The sequence below is a fragment of the Ictidomys tridecemlineatus genome, chromosome 4 (genome assembly GCF_052094955.1).
Source record: "Ictidomys tridecemlineatus isolate mIctTri1 chromosome 4, mIctTri1.hap1, whole genome shotgun sequence".
Classification (NCBI taxonomy): Eukaryota; Metazoa; Chordata; class Mammalia; order Rodentia; family Sciuridae; genus Ictidomys; species Ictidomys tridecemlineatus.
Window position 1 is genome coordinate 200,626,456 of NC_135480.1, and position 15,952 is coordinate 200,642,407.

A 15,952-nucleotide genomic window follows, 5' to 3' on the forward strand; every position below is an offset into this window, starting at 1 on the left:
AGAAAGGAGATAAGCAGATATATACAAAGGTGAAGAAAAGTTGGGGGGAAGAAAAGCAGGCAGAAAAGAAATAAAACTGAAAAAGCTTGACATGGAAGCAAAAAGACCATTTCAAGAATCAGGTAATTCTTGCTTGGAAGTTTTCTTCACTTGGTAATTCTACAGACTATTCTGCCATATATTTACAATTTCCTAAAGAAATAAGTGACTACTTTTCCAAGTATCTCACATGACAATTCACATATTAAATGTCACTTCTCTCTCTCTCTCTCTCTCTCCTTATAGGATTTACTTATAACATGACAAAGCCAACATTACTTTACTACACAAATAATATGAAGAATAGAAAATTGTAATGCTTCAAAACTTTAAAAAGAAAACAAAAAAGTCAAGAACTGCTACAGGACAATAAGTTGAACAATTCTCTCAGCTCACAGCAAGATGATGTCTGAGTTACTAAACATCTTTCAGAGTACAAAATATTTGCTAATGTATAACGAGACCCCAAAAGAATGATGCCTCTAGAAGATAGTGGGGGGGGGGGAAGGGAGGAGGGATGGGAATGGGAAAGACAGTAGAATGAATTGGACCAAACCTTCCTATGTTTATATATAAATACACATCTAGTATAACTCCACATCATGTACAACCCCTAAAATGGGAAGTTATACTCCATGTATGTATGATATGTAAAAATACATTCTATTGTCATGTATAACTAAAAAGAACAAATTAAAAATTTTTAAAAAATAGTTTAAAAAAAACGGAAAGAAAAGAATGATGCCTGTTAGGCTTAAGAAGTCTACTCTAAATCCACCTGTAAAAACTTAATAGTAGCTGCAAAAGATGAAAGAAATTCACAACTAAAATAATTCCTGCCAGAATAAAGTCTAAATAGTCTATTTATCTATTTATTTATTTGGGTACTGGGCATTGAACCCATGGGCACCTAACCACTGAACCACATCCCTAGCCCTTTATTTAATATTTTGAGACAGGTTCTCACTATGGTACTTGGGGCCTTCCTAAGCAACTCACTAAGTTGCTGAGGCTGGCCTTGAACTTGTGATCCTCCTCCCTCATCCTCCTGAGTCATAGAGATTACAGGTGTATCCCACCACACCTAGTTTCTCCAATAATTTTTAAAGGAAGACAACAAAATCCAGAATTCAATATTACAAAATTCACAATGTTCATCCAGCTGCGACGATGCTCGCCTGAAATCCTAGAGACGGGGAGGATGAGGTGGGAGCATGGCACATTCAAGTCAGCCTCAGAAATGTAGCAAGATCCTATCTCAAAATAAAATATATAAAGGGATGTGGCTCAGCACTATAGCACCCCTGGGTTAAATCCTCAGTACAAAAAATTTATGTAAAAATTAAAAAATAAAGAAAAAACTGGGGATGTAGCTCAGGAGTAAAGTGTCCCTGGGTCAATTCCTAGTCACACAAAATGAATGAAATGAAAGGGTAAAGTTTCTAAGCTGGAAAGCTTGAATGTAAAAGATCAGGTATTAAGTTCCTCTGTTACACCCAGATTCCTGAGATAGTTAAAACAACGCCCTACTGGCCATTTAGCCTAGGGCCCTGTGCAGTTGTCACAGGGCCGGAACCAATCAGTTTGAATGTGTAACCCGCTTACCAATGACCAATCACCCTCGCCCGAATGTGCCAATCACGTCTCAGAGTTGTTGTTCAATTTCCCCGCGCCTCATGATGATTTGTTTTGATGTATGCAAAGCCCAACGACCTCTCCAAAAAGTGTACTTAAGCTCTGCTTGACCTTTTCTCTGGGCTCTGGGCTGCTCTCCCTTCTTGAGTGGGCACAGAGTCCCAGCGCGCTGGAATGGATCCCCAATAAATCCCCTTTTGCCAATTGCATGAAGTAAGTCTCTTGTGTGGTCTCTCCCTCCGATGTTCCGCCCGACCCCCCTTACAGAATAAATTCACATTGTCTATTTTCTGTGCTATATTACAATATTTGTAGATGTATAAAGAACCAGGTATACAAGACCTACAACTAGTGGGGAAAACAACATAAGCAGACCCTGCTTAACCACTGAGCCACATCCGCAGTCCTCTTTGTTTTTTGAAACAGGGTCTTACTAAGTTGTCAGGACCTAACTCAACAGCTGAGGCTGGCTTTGAATTTGCCATCATGCCACCTCAGCCTCCCAAGTCACTGCGAACACAAGTGTGCACCACACACCCAGCTATAATGAGAGCTTAAAAATGAGCCTAAAAACTTAGAGAAATAAATATTTCTAACTCTATAATGACGGAACATGTGTCTAGCAGATAAGGACTTTACACATTCAAAAAAATGAAATCAAATAAGAGAAATGGAAGATATTAAAAAGTGTCAAATGAAAAACTAACTGGACAGAGTTAGTAGATTCAACACTGCAAAAGAAAGATCAGAGATCTTAAAGACATAGCAAAGAAATGATGCACAGTGAAACACAGGGAAAAAGGGGTGGGATAAGAAGAAATGGAAAGAAAAGCAAAGGAAGGGAAGGGACACATCAGTGGCCTATGGAACAATGTTAAGTTATATGACATATGTGTAATTGACATCCCAGAAAGAGAAAGGATGGAAGAAAAAGTATGTGAAGAGGTAGTGGCCAAAAAAAATCCAAAAACTCTTTCAGTTATAAACCAGACATTCAAGATGCTTGATGAATCCTATGCAGAAAAGCAATGACAACAACCAAGAAAACCACTCAAGTGCATCCTAATCAAATGACAAGAAAACAATATGGAGAGGAAATCTTAAAATCAGCCAGAGGAAAACGAAAAGACACATTACACATTGCAATAGTTACTACACAAGTAGACTTAAATCAGAAAGAGTATAAGGAACTTGATCCACATTATAAACCAATGGGATCTAACAGATACTTATGGAACACTTTATCCAAAAGCACTAGCACATACCATCATTTCAAGCATCCTCAGAATATTTAAAATGATAGAATACACACTGAATTAAACAAGTCTTAATAAATTTAGAATTCAAATGACAGAATATATGCTCTGACCATATAGGAATTAAATCAGATATAAAAAAGAAGAGAGTATCCAGAACATGAACAAACACTGGATATAAAACAACACATTTCTCAATAATTGAGAGTTTAAAAAAAAAAGTCAGAATGAGACTATTTCAGATAAATAAGAAGAGAATTCATTAACACCATATTTATACTATAAGAAACATGAAGGAAATTTGATATTTAAGAAAAATGCTACCAGATGAAAAATTAATGTATACACAGAAATACAGAGTGTCAGAAATGGTACATATTTGAAAATTTTCTTCCTTGCCAGGTGCGGTGGTTGATACCTGTAATCCCAAAAGCTTAGAAGGCCGAGACAGGAGTATCACAAGTTCAAAACCTGCTTCAGTAACTTAGTGAGACCCTAACCAACTTAGTGAGACCCTGCCTCTAAAATAAAATGCAAAAAAGGGTTGGGGAAGTGGCTCAGTGGTTAAATGCCCCTGGGTTCAATTCTTGGTACCAAACCAAATCAAACAAAAAGTCTTCTTCCTCATTAAGGTTTTTTAAAAAGACAATTGTTAAATGATATGATAGTCACAGTATTTCACAGTATATATTATATGTAAAAGGCAGATGGTCAGTAGCAGTACAGATGATGAGAGGAAGCACATGGGAATACACTGTTGTAGCGTAACTACACTGTATGTGAAACATAATCTTTTCAACAAATGGTACTAGAACATTTGCAATATCCAAATAAAAAATTAAACTTTAAACTGGGGTTGGTGGCATATGGGTATAATCCCAGCAAATAAGAACACTGAGATAGGAGGGTTTTAAGTTCAAGGTCAGTCCTGAAAATTTGGCAAGATGCTGTCTCAAAATTAAAAAAAAAAAAAAGATAAAAAAGACTGGAGATGTAAGTCAGTAGTAGAGTGCCCTTGGATCCAATCTCCAGCACTACAAAAACAAACAAACAAATAAATAGATTTTAACTTTTACCTCACATTGGAAGCAAAACTTAATTCAAAATAGATTGTAGACCTAAATGTAAAAGCTAAAACTATGAGAATCCTAGGAAAAAACATAAGAGAAAATCTTTGTAACCTTAAGACAGGCAAAGAATGCTTGGCTAATACACAAACTACAAATGAAAAAAAAAATCATTTAGTTTTTTATTTTTTCAGATTCTTCAAGTCACAGAATGAGACAAAATAAACCCATGAAAAGATGTTCAATGTCAACATTGACTAGAGAAATGCAAACTGAAAACTACACTGAGCTATCCCTACATACCCACCAGTTAAAAGTCTGAAACACCAAACGTTGTTGAGGATACAGAGCAACTTCCATATACTGTCGGCCAGAGTATAAAATGGTACAAACACTTCAAGAAAAGGTCTGGTAGTTTCTTAAAAAAATTAAACACATGCCAGCTCCATGACCAAAGAAACATGGTCAAAACACATGTCTGTATAAAAACATACACAAGCCTTTTTATTTATAAGGAAAAGCAGTTTTATTTATAATAGCCAATAATTTAAAACTGCCCATCAACAGATGACTGTTTAAATATGAGTGGGTTGTGGACTGACCAGAAAGGGGTACTCAGGGGACTTTCTAGAACGATGCTATGCTGTATAACTTGATAGAGGTCTGGGTCACACAGGGTATGTCCTCCTCAAACTCACCCGATCACATACTTAGTTGTACGCATTTTCCTATATATAAACTTTCAATAAAGACTGTGAACATGTAAATACATGATGGAATATTGATAGGAAAGTCTAGGGATGGCCATGATTTACTTCAAAATGCATAAAAAAAGATGTACTGGTGAAGAGAAAGAGGGAAAAGTAAATGGAATGCAAACATATCAAAATAACTACAGATCCTATGGGGTACATATATGACTGTTTACTGTACAATTCTTTTGCATTTTGAAATTGTCACAATAAAATTTTTAAAAAGTATTTCGAAACTGAAAGTTGCAAAAGACTTTTTAAAATGTTCAGGAATATTTAGAAAAAGAAACCAAATGAGGCTGAGGCAGGAGGATCACTAATTCAAAGCCAGCCTTAGCAATTTGGCAAGGCCCTAAGCAACTTGTGAGACCCTGTGCCAAAGTAAAAAATAAAAAGAGCTTGGGATGTTGCTCAGTGGTAAAGCTTCCTTGGGTTCAATCTTCATTACGACAAAATAAAAGTAAATAAATAAAAAAAGGAGGGGGAAAAAAAAAGAAAACAAGGAACCAAATGTTACTTCTGGAAGTGAAAATATAATAGTCAACGTTTAATTTATTTTTTTTAGTACTGGGGATCTAACCCAAGACCATTTTACCACTGAGCTATATCCCTAGTCCTTTTTGTTTTTCATTTTGAGACAGGATCTCACCAAGTTGCTGAGGGTCTCACTAAGTTGCTGAAGCTGGCCTCCAACTTGCAATCCTTCTGTCTCAGTCTCCTGAGTCACTGGGATTACAGGTGTGTGTCATCATGCCTGGTTGGCTAACATTTTAAAAACCTCAAGGAACAATGTGTAGGTACAGGAATACACAAAAAGAAACAGTGTGAAATGAACTATCAAGACAAGCAAAAGACTTGAGTACATTTCTTACAAACAGGAACACAGAATAACATATAGGAGAAGTAGTTCAACCTTGACAGTAATCCTAGAGAAGAAACTTAAACCACAATAACTTATGACTCTGTACATATGAGATTCACATAAAATGTAAAGTATGAGTTCAACAAGTACTGGCAAGGAAGACTCAGAGTAATAGCAGCTCTTACACACTGCTTGTGTGAGTGTGAACACGAACTGACTTTGGAAAATGGTTTGATAAACCTAAATGTGCATACATCCTCTGACTTTGCAAGTCTGCCATTAGGTATACTCTCCAGAGAAAATCTTACATATGTGCACCAGGAAACTGACATAAGAATTCCATAGTGGCATTGTTTACATAATAATAATATTTGGCAATAATCCACATATCCATTATCAATAGAATGGATAAATAATTTATGACATATAGTCAAATAATGCCTCATATTATATAGCCAAAACAAGTGAAAGAAAGCTGGAGTTATCAATATGGTTCAATCTCAAGAATATAACTGAAGGAGTAGGCTGGGGTAATGGCTCAGCGGTGGAGCGCTGGCCTAGCATGTGTGGGGCCCTGGGTTTGATCCTTAGCACCATATAAAAATGAGTAAGTAAAATAAAGGTATTATGTCCAACTACAACTAAAAAATAAATATTAAAAAGAAAAAGAATATAACTGAAGGAAAAAAACCAATATGTATCCATCAATATCTTGTGCAGAAATACAAACATAAGTTGGGCACTATGGTGCAGACCTCTAAATCCTAGGTACTTGAGAGGCTAAGATAGGAGGACCACAAAGTCAAGCCAGCTTAAGCAACTCAGCCAGACACTATATCATAATATAAAATAAAAACAGGGCTGAGGATGTAGCTTAACAATATGGTGTCCCTGGTTTCAGTCCTCAGTATTGCAAAAAAACAAAACAAAAAAATCCCACAAATACATGTGACAAAATTAGAAAGTGAAGCAAATTTAACCATAAAATTCAGGATGTTAGTTGCATTTGCAAAGGAGATAGGAGGATCAGAGGACCTAGAGAGGATTTCAAAGGTAATGAAGATGGTCTTAATTAGGAAGGTAGGTATTCAAATGTGTCTTGATATCATTAATCTTTATACTTTACATATTCATTTCTAAACATTTTTTTATCTATTTAAACTTTATTTAATATAAGCAAAATATAATACATGATTCTTAAATAACTAAAATGGTAAAATTGGTGAAAATGGTAAATTAATATTCTTTGCCTACCCGAAAAATCTTGTGCATCCTCATGGTGGCTGAACAAAAGATAAATCTTGTGAGAAGTAAACGAAGAAATTCATCTCCAAAAAACTGCAGAAATGCCTGATCTGCAAAGAGGACAAAGGTGACAGTAGAAGGAGGCTTACACAACAACTACATTTCAAAGGGAAAGAAACTTCAGGAAAGCCTTCTTGACTTTCCTGCCCAGGACAAATACCTTTAAAAGTTAAAACAATTTAAAATAAGTAAGCATTTTAACCCATTACAGAACATTCTGTTAAGTGTGCAGTTAGATTAGTAGGGTACCTATTGAACGTGAATGGGTCAGTAGCTGGGCAATATCACGGTTGATTTTTCGAAGATATTCTTGACACTTTTCCCATAGGCCTCTACGCATGCTTGACAATCCAGAGACAAATAGGAAGGCCATGAGAGGATTGTTCAAAAAGAGAGTGAAGAGGCTACCTCGTTGAGATTGATCTGCAATAACAAACATGTTACATATATAGACAACAGTTTTGCAAAAGGTTAAGACATACATATGAGGAACATTTTAGTATACTGACAATGTATAAAATTAAGGCTAAATCATTAAAACGTAATTCAAATTGGCAAATTCTGCATAAATTTACAAAAAACACACACCAAGCATGTTGTCTTCTGCTGAACAAATTAAAATAAGAGTCTAGTAAACAAATAAACATATTCCTTACTACTTTTAAACCCCAACTAACAAATTTAATCCAAATGTGGCCAAGATAATCTTTTACTGGGGGAAGGTGGAGGATTGAACCCAGAGGCACTTAACAAGCGAGCCACATTCTCAGCCCTTTTTTAAATTTTATTTTGAGAGTCTTACTTAGTTTAGGGCCTTGCTGCATTGCTGAGGCTGACCTTAAACTTTTGGTCCTCCTGCTTCAGCCACCCATATTGCTGGGATTACAGGTGTGCACCACCAAGCCTGGATAAATTATCTTGATGGGCTATCCAAGATAGAATTCTCAGGTAAGTACTAGAATTACCAATCATTTTCATTCTCCTTTGTTAGTTGCACTTTCTCTGATTAACCCTTAAATATCAACAGTCTCCTACTTTGGCCCTACTGCTGATAGCACCAACTTCTGTTATTTTAGTAGCCATTTATATGCCTATTGATTTATATTCTCTTCATGTGACTCAGACAGAATTCCTTAGAGCCAATACCATGCTGTCCTGTGGTAGCTAGTGGACACTTAAAATATGACTGCTCCAGGGGCTGGGGTTGTGGCTCAGCGGTAGAGCGCTCATCTAGCACGTGCGAGGCCCTGGGTTCGATCCTCAACACCACATAAAAATAAATAAACAAAATTAAGGTATTGTGTCCAACTACTTTTAAAAAATAAATGTATAAAAAAAATGAGACTGCTCCAAGTTCAGACCCACTGAGACACCCCAGATTTCAAAGTCAAGTGAAAGTACAAAGAGACATATTGTTAACACCCATTTCACCTGTTTCTTTTTATTTTTAAAAATGTAGGCACCAGACATTTACAATGAAATATGTGACTTGCTCTACATTTTGATAAGATGTTGTCACTCTAGTATCCTACATTCAAAGTAACTGTCAACGACATCTCAAACTCAACATGTCAGCAATTTTAAGCAAGTCCCTCTCCCTTCAGTTCTCCACAAATAGGCTTCTCCTCAATTCTCATTACTCCTCCAGCACTGAGCCAGAGACCTAAAGTCTACCCCTCCTCCCTGTTCTTCCGTCCTCCCACAACAAGTTCATCACAGTTTTGTTGGTTTGATGGGCTTAGAGTCTTTGATGCCAGCAACCTAGGCAGTTGCCCACGCTCTGGCCCCCACCATCTCCCTATTCCCTTCAGTGTCTCTCTCCAACTCATCCTCTGTGGGCTGGCTGACTGCTCTTGCATGCTATTCCTCTGTTTAAAATGGTTTTTGTCTCTAAAAATTTGTCTTTCCATTTGTTCAAGTGTTCCTTATCACATAGGAACATTTTAAAATTTGTGGACTTATTTGTTATTTTTGTTTTTTTCCATTTTTTATTCAGTTCACTCCTAGAAGTTTTGTCTGTCTTATTGCTTTCAATCAGGGTATGATTTTACTTCCTATGTAGATTGGCATTTAAGGAACAGATATCCTTAATTATGCAAAGCATAAATTTCTTTTACACCCACAGTCCTCCACTCAAATTACTAAACAAGTTTTAGGAGATTTTTCATCATTCAGTTGCAATATCCCAAACTGTACTCTTTAGCTAGAAGAGCCCTCCTATCCCAGGACCACCACACACTCTTGTTCTGTCATTTCTCATCCCCATGTAAAGTCTGCAGGCCCTTGACATCAAGTTGTTTTTTTTGGACATCACTTTAGACACTACCTAATCCCCCTGCCTCACCCTCACAGGCTGGTCAGGAGCTCCCTGCAGGTGCTCTTGTGACACCTCTTACGAAAGACACAGAGCACTTAGACACTTGCCTGTTAGGTTCTCTATCTTCTAGACCGTGGCTCTGTGAGAAATGTGACCATGTGTACAAGGCCAGAGTCCACTCCCAGAGCCTAACACAATGCCTGATAAATACAGGCTGAATAACTGTGTTGAATGAATAAGCTAAGCCTTGGCTAATAAGGGCTGTAGGCTTACCTATCTGCGACTTAGTGCCTAGGCGAAGGACAAGCACCCTTTGTAGAATGAGTAGCAATAATGTCACTGGATAAATCCTAAATGTTTGTCACAGCAGAATTTTGAATTTGTCTATGTAATTGAATAATTTATTTAATGTATCTGAGATCTAAGCCTTATAGACAAGGACAAGGTCCTAAAGAAAAAGTATTAAGGACATTTATTTCACTAAGCACACTAATGATAATAATAGTACATGCTGAATATCTAGCATTATTCCATGAGGTAAGTACTATTATTATTTCCATTTGAAAGATGAAGATGCTGAGGTACAGAATGGCTGAGTAACTTTACAAGGTCACATAGCAATTAAGCAGCTAGGTGGGGATTCAAATTCAGTCTATGTTCAGAATCTGCATTTTTTTTCCTCCTCTACATAATAAATTGTTTCAGATAAACAGTGTTGGTATTAACCCCTTTGACCATATAACTCTTTTTTGTTTTATTTTTATATTTTTGCAGCACTGGGGACTGAACCCAGAGCCTCAGACATAATAGGCAAGCATTCTACCACTGAGCTATATCCCCAATCCTGAACATGTATTTTACTTATTTATTTGATTTTTGGTACTAGAGACCAAAACCAGGGCCTCTTGCAAGCTATGCTATACAAGCACTCTATTGCTGAGCTACACCACCCTCATACACACCCTTTTTTCCTCTCAATTTATTTTGAGACATGGATCTTGTTAAGTTGTTGAGGCTGGCCTTGACCTTGCAATCCTCCTGTCTCAGACTCCTGAGTCACTGGGATTATAGGTGTGCGTCACCATGCCAGCCCTGACCATGTAATTTTAACTAAAGCTATATCATCATAGGACAGAATGACAACAAAAAGCACTCAAGGAGTTGAATAGGTTACACTCCTCCAGAAATAATAAGAAACAGGATGACAAAATCCTCAAAGCAGGAGAATTTTACCGTTGTTTGAAGGTAAGTTCTATCCCTTAGTAATTTGGCTTTTGGATACATGAGCTTAGTATTTCTATATGTTTTTCCCTGTTAAACAGCAGAACTTACCTTAAAACAACGGTGAAAGTCTCCAGCTTCTCTCAGGCATTCAAATGCTGACCATCACTTCCTGTGTCAAACTATGTCAGCAGACAGGACTTCTGGCTGGGAAGTAGCAGTAAAATGCCATCTCCCACAGAGAGACATCAGCACTATTCACAGTTAGGGAGATAGTGAAACAGTGACAAGTACTGCTAAAACAGCGTTAAGGTTTTCTTAGTATTTTACCTTCTCAATGACTGCGAGTTAGAATTAGGTTTTATGTGTTACCTATTAAGTACAAATCAGAAAGGGCAAAAAGTCTGTCAATTCTCAGCCACTGGAGAAACACCCAGCTGCTAACTTGTCTCTCTGGCAGACTTAGAAGAGGTTCTTTTACTTTAAAAAGTACTACAAGGTAAAAATGGAGGAAAAAAATAAACCCTTTAAGTTATGCCAGATAGGTTATCCTAACTCTGAGGCATAGGCTGAGAAGTTTCCTAGACCAGCAATCCTGTGGTCTTAAAAGATGCCTAAAATATGTAATCAAAGGTATGTATGGATAATGAGAAGCAAATAAAAACACACACCTGTAAAACAAAATTATAGTTTATAAATCCTGAGGTCCCCAACAGCAAGGGGCCAACCATCTCTTTCTCAGGGAGGAATTATCTCAAGGCCTAACACATTAGGAATGTCTGGTTGTTGGCAAGGTTTCTGATTATATGACAGATTGACACCTGCCACACGGACACCATAAATCCACTCATAATCATTGTGGGAGGAAAAAACAAAGATCAGTATTATTCCAAATGCAGATACTTTTCATTTGTGACTTACAGGTGTAACAAGCACTGAGAGAACATACCTTGTAAAGCTTTTGGGTATGCCGTAGGAGAAAGCAAGCAGACTAGTGGCTGTCCAAACAAGTTTGTGAAATTCTGTAATATATAAGAATTTAAATCTTTCATTAAAGATTTGACCAACAGCGGTTACTTAGTAATGTCCCAAAGCCCTCTGGTATGAATTAGGCCCTTTAACTCATGATTAGTTGCAGAAACATCAGCACCACCTCAAATATGCCCTCATATCAAAAGACCATGCATGGACTTGCTAAAAGGGTCTCCAAGTTTACTAGATGAACTACTAACTTTTAAATAAAGGCACATACATGATGATAGCACTACGGGGAGAGGTGATCCACCTATTTACTAAGAAATCACCCACCACACTGGGCAACCCACATCAGATATACAAGGATGAATTTCTAAGATCTAGAATCTGGCTTTCTGCATTGAAGGCTCCAAACTCCGAATTACTGGTATGTGAAGATTACTGTCCATCTCTTACTGAAGATCATAATCATTGCCCACACCGGATACTCTATTATAGCAGAATGTCGATGTATCGACTTACAGTGAAAATTAAGCTGAAATACTAGAATATGCTTTGCATAATTAAGGATATCTTTTCCTTAAATGCCAATCTACATAGGAAGTAAAATCATACCCTGATTGAAAGCAATAAGACAGACAAAACTTCTAGGAGTGAACTGAGTAAAAAATGGAAAAAACCAAAAATAACAAATAAGTCCACAAATTTTAAAATGTTCCTATGTGATAAGGAACACTTGAACAAATGGATTTTGATATTTTTGAAGAAAGTCTCTAATATGTACAGAAACAACTCAATACTGAGAATAATTTTAAAATGATTACTGACATTCTTAAAGGTATAAAAAAATATTTCGTTTTCAATCATGACAAAGAAAGATAATTATTTATATATAAAAATATATACATTTATATATTTATATATACGTGTGTATGTGTTACATGTACACACATACATATACACCCTCATGCATATGTGCTACATATACACTCAAATACACATGTATAGCACATATACACACATATAGCACATACATATAAACTTATGTATGCCACCCCCACACACAGATATGCACATATATATACATACATTGATTTTTCTGGGTTACATGTATGTACATGCATTGATTTCTATATCTATATGGAGAGAAAATTAGTAAAGAAGTGAAAAATCTTTTAAAAAGGAATAGAAGGTATGATAAAGAAATTTCCTAAAGCCCAAAATTTTCTCAAACAGCAAAAAAAAAAAATATAAAAAATAAAAAATAAGAAAACCAGAGGACTGGAATAGAAGAGCCAACATATGAATAAAATTCCTCTGTATACTTCATACTTCTCAAGAATATCAGAGGCTAGGAGCTGTGGTTGTGGCTCAGTGTTAGCGCACTTGCCTAGCTGTGTGAGGCACTGCATATAAATAAATGAACAAAATAAAGTCCATCAATGTCTAAAAATAAATTAAATTAAAAAAAAGAATATTGGAGGATAGAAAGTACTGAAAATTCAGGCAGGAAATAATTTCTGACTTACACTAAAACTATGGTTCTGGTTTGAGGATAAACTGAAGCCATCTGCACAGATGCATGACCTTGAATACTTTACCTCACACTAACCCTCCTCAGGAAGCTGCAGCTACTACAGGGGATGCTGTCCCAAAGTAAGACAGTGAACCAAGAAAGAGGGAGACACGGGATCTGAGAACAGAGAATCTAAACAGAAGAGAAATGAAGAACACTAAAAGAAGAACAGAGATTGTGGGGAGACTACTGTGCAGTGTGTGTGGAGACAAGTGCAGAGACTACGAAGGCAGTTTGTTAGGACAGTGAAACTCATCCGGACAACCTGAAAGCAATCCAGGCCAGCGAGGACACTGGGGTTGAATTATTGATAAATGCAAAAAAACATTAAGACTGACATTTATTTGTTTCAGGAAAAGGAAAAAGTTTCTAGAAAAGGAACTATAATCATAGTTTATGATGTTGCTTAGCTGTTCAAAGCAATTTACCGTTGTTATAATATAAACAACAAATATTAGCTAATTGAGATTATATACATACAACTATCTATTAAAATTATCAAGTGGATAAAAGGACACAAAGGGTAGAAATGTGTGTTGGGAACAGAAAGGGCAAAGAGTTCCATTTCTTTCATAGTAGGAAACTACTACATAACGCCTAAAACTGAAGAATCAAGAGCTATCAATATTAGTGAAATACTTAGAAAAATGGTAGGTAAAGACCAAAATGTTGGGGCTGAAGTTTTAGCTCAGTGGTTTTAGCACTATGAGGCACCAGGTTTGATCCTAGGAACCACATAAAAATAAATAAAATAAAGGTACTGTACCCATCTACAACTAAAAAATTAAAAAAAAAAAAAAAAAAAAGACCAAGATGTTAATGGTGTCCTCTGGGAAGAAATAAATAGGGCAGGGTAGGTGACTCTTGTTTTTAGCAACAAACCTGAAGGAAATTTCCACCTTAGTTCTTACTGTGACAGCACAATGCAATTATCGTTAGCTGGGTATGGTGGCTACTCAGGGGCTGAAGCAGAAAGACTGTTTAAGCACAGGAGTTCAAGGCCAGCCTGGGCAACACAGAGAGACACTTTCCCACCCCCCAACCTCCTGAAAATGCTGATAGCTGAGGCCCATCCCAGGGGAATTGAATCTGAATCACAAGATCTGTGGCTTAGGTACAAGTGGGTTTGAAAAGGGCTCTAAATGTTTCTGATGCATAGAAAGAATTGAGAACTACAGCTTTAAACAATATACATGAGTTACTTTCATAAAAATAAAAAGTAGGGCTGGGGTTTAGCTCAATGGTACAGCACTTGCCTAGCATGGGTGAGGTACTTGGTTCAATCCTCAGCACCACATAAAAATAAATATACTGTGTCCATCTACAACTAAAAAATATTAGAAAATAAAAATAGAAGTGAAATAAAAAGAAATATTTAAATGAAGAAATAAGCCTAAAATGTTTGTGTTTAAATGAAGTAACCTTTAGCAAACACCTACATGTCCATAAATATCCATATATAGGGCTGGGGATGTGGCTCAAGCGGTAGCGCGCTCGCCTGGCATGTGTGCGGCCCGGGTTCGATCCTCATACACCGCATACAAACAAAGATGTTTGTCTGCCAAGAACTAAAAAATAAATACTAAAAAAATTCTCTCTCTTTCTTGGGCTGGAGAATGTGGCTCAAGCGGTAACACGCTCGCCTGGCATGCACGGGGCGCTGGGTTCGATCCTCAGCACCACATAAAATAAAATAAAGATGTTGTGTCCACTGAAAACTGAAAAATAAATATTAAAAAATATTCTCTCTCTCCCTCCTCTCTCCTCCTCTCTCTCTTTAAAAAAAATTCTCTCTCTCTTTAAAAAAAAGTCCATATATATAAATATATATATACACACACATACATAGATACATATAAAACAAGGTGGTGTTCAAAAAACAATTCATCAAGGACTCAGTTCTCCTTTTTCATTAGTAACTTCTAAAGTGGTCATTTTTAAGATTTCTTTATACAAATTTTTGTGGGAAAAGTAAATATCAGATACCTTCGGGTGTTCCCCAGGGGACTGCAGATGTGAATGGGATGCTTTAGAGACACTAATGGTTAAATAGATCAAATTGGACTGATTTTCCTACTGCATGTGGACTCCCCACTTGGGCTCTGAAGATCAGTTGGCTCTGCTGATTTAACTCTTCAGAGGAATGACATTGCATGGGCCATCACAAACACCAAACAAAAAAAGTCCTTTATATTATTCTACAGTTGCCCTAGGCAACAGAATTTTGAAATCTAGAATGAAATAATGGTGCATAATTAAATAAAAATATTTCTAATTATGCACAATGATATTTTTAAAAATCAGCAATCGACCTTCATTTTACATTCAAGCAATGCTCTGAAAACAGCAGGCACATACAAGAAATGACATTCATGAAATTATAAAAGGTGGCATTCAGTAATGTCCAATCAAATGCAGAGAAGTCAAAAGTTACTAAAATATTCTAGATCATGTTAAACAACACACTTGACCTGGCCCAAGGGCAACACATTCTGTCATATCACCAAACTATAACAATTCATTCCTTTTAATTGAAAAGACAGGATGCTGTCTGTGAATTCTGTGAAGACACATGTGGCCTGGATACTTCTGGTTTTGTAAGTATAAATGAGGCAACCAATACACCTTTTCCTTCAGCAGCCTCCTACCCTCTCCCACCTTTTACAATACACACAGAGTTTAACAAAGTATGTAAATAACTATCCTAAAAATCAATTGTTATATTAAATTTGACAAAATGGGTACCAGGAAATACACTAAAAATTTTAAGGTGGGTTGAATGCTTATACTTCAGAGTTTACTTAAAAAAAAAAAAGAAAAAGAAAAGAAACTAAAGGGGAATGAAGGGAAAGGAGGTAAAGTGGAAACAGAAAAGATAGTAGAATGAATCAGATACTACTATCTTATGTGTATATATGATTACATGACCAATGTAATTCTACATCAT

General features: G+C 36.5%; 1 protein-coding gene across 6 annotated transcripts in view; it reads right to left on the minus strand.

The window, feature by feature from the left end:
* Scai (suppressor of cancer cell invasion) overlaps window positions 1–15,952 on the minus strand; it is a 147,382-nt gene that overhangs the window by 14,899 nt on the left and 116,531 nt on the right. For 5 of the 6 annotated variants that reach the window (XM_078048199.1, XM_078048203.1, XM_078048201.1 and 2 more), the window contains 3 exons: window positions 11,404–11,476; window positions 7,166–7,339; window positions 6,866–6,966 (listed from right to left, as the gene is read on the minus strand). In XM_078048199.1, coding sequence (XP_077904325.1) covers window positions 6,866–6,966; window positions 7,166–7,339; window positions 11,404–11,476 — 348 coding nt within the window. Of the gene's footprint in view, window positions 1–6,865; window positions 6,967–7,165; window positions 7,340–10,565; window positions 10,709–11,403; window positions 11,477–15,952 lie in introns of those variants that run through there. The other variant, XR_013438297.1, reaches the window with a different exon arrangement.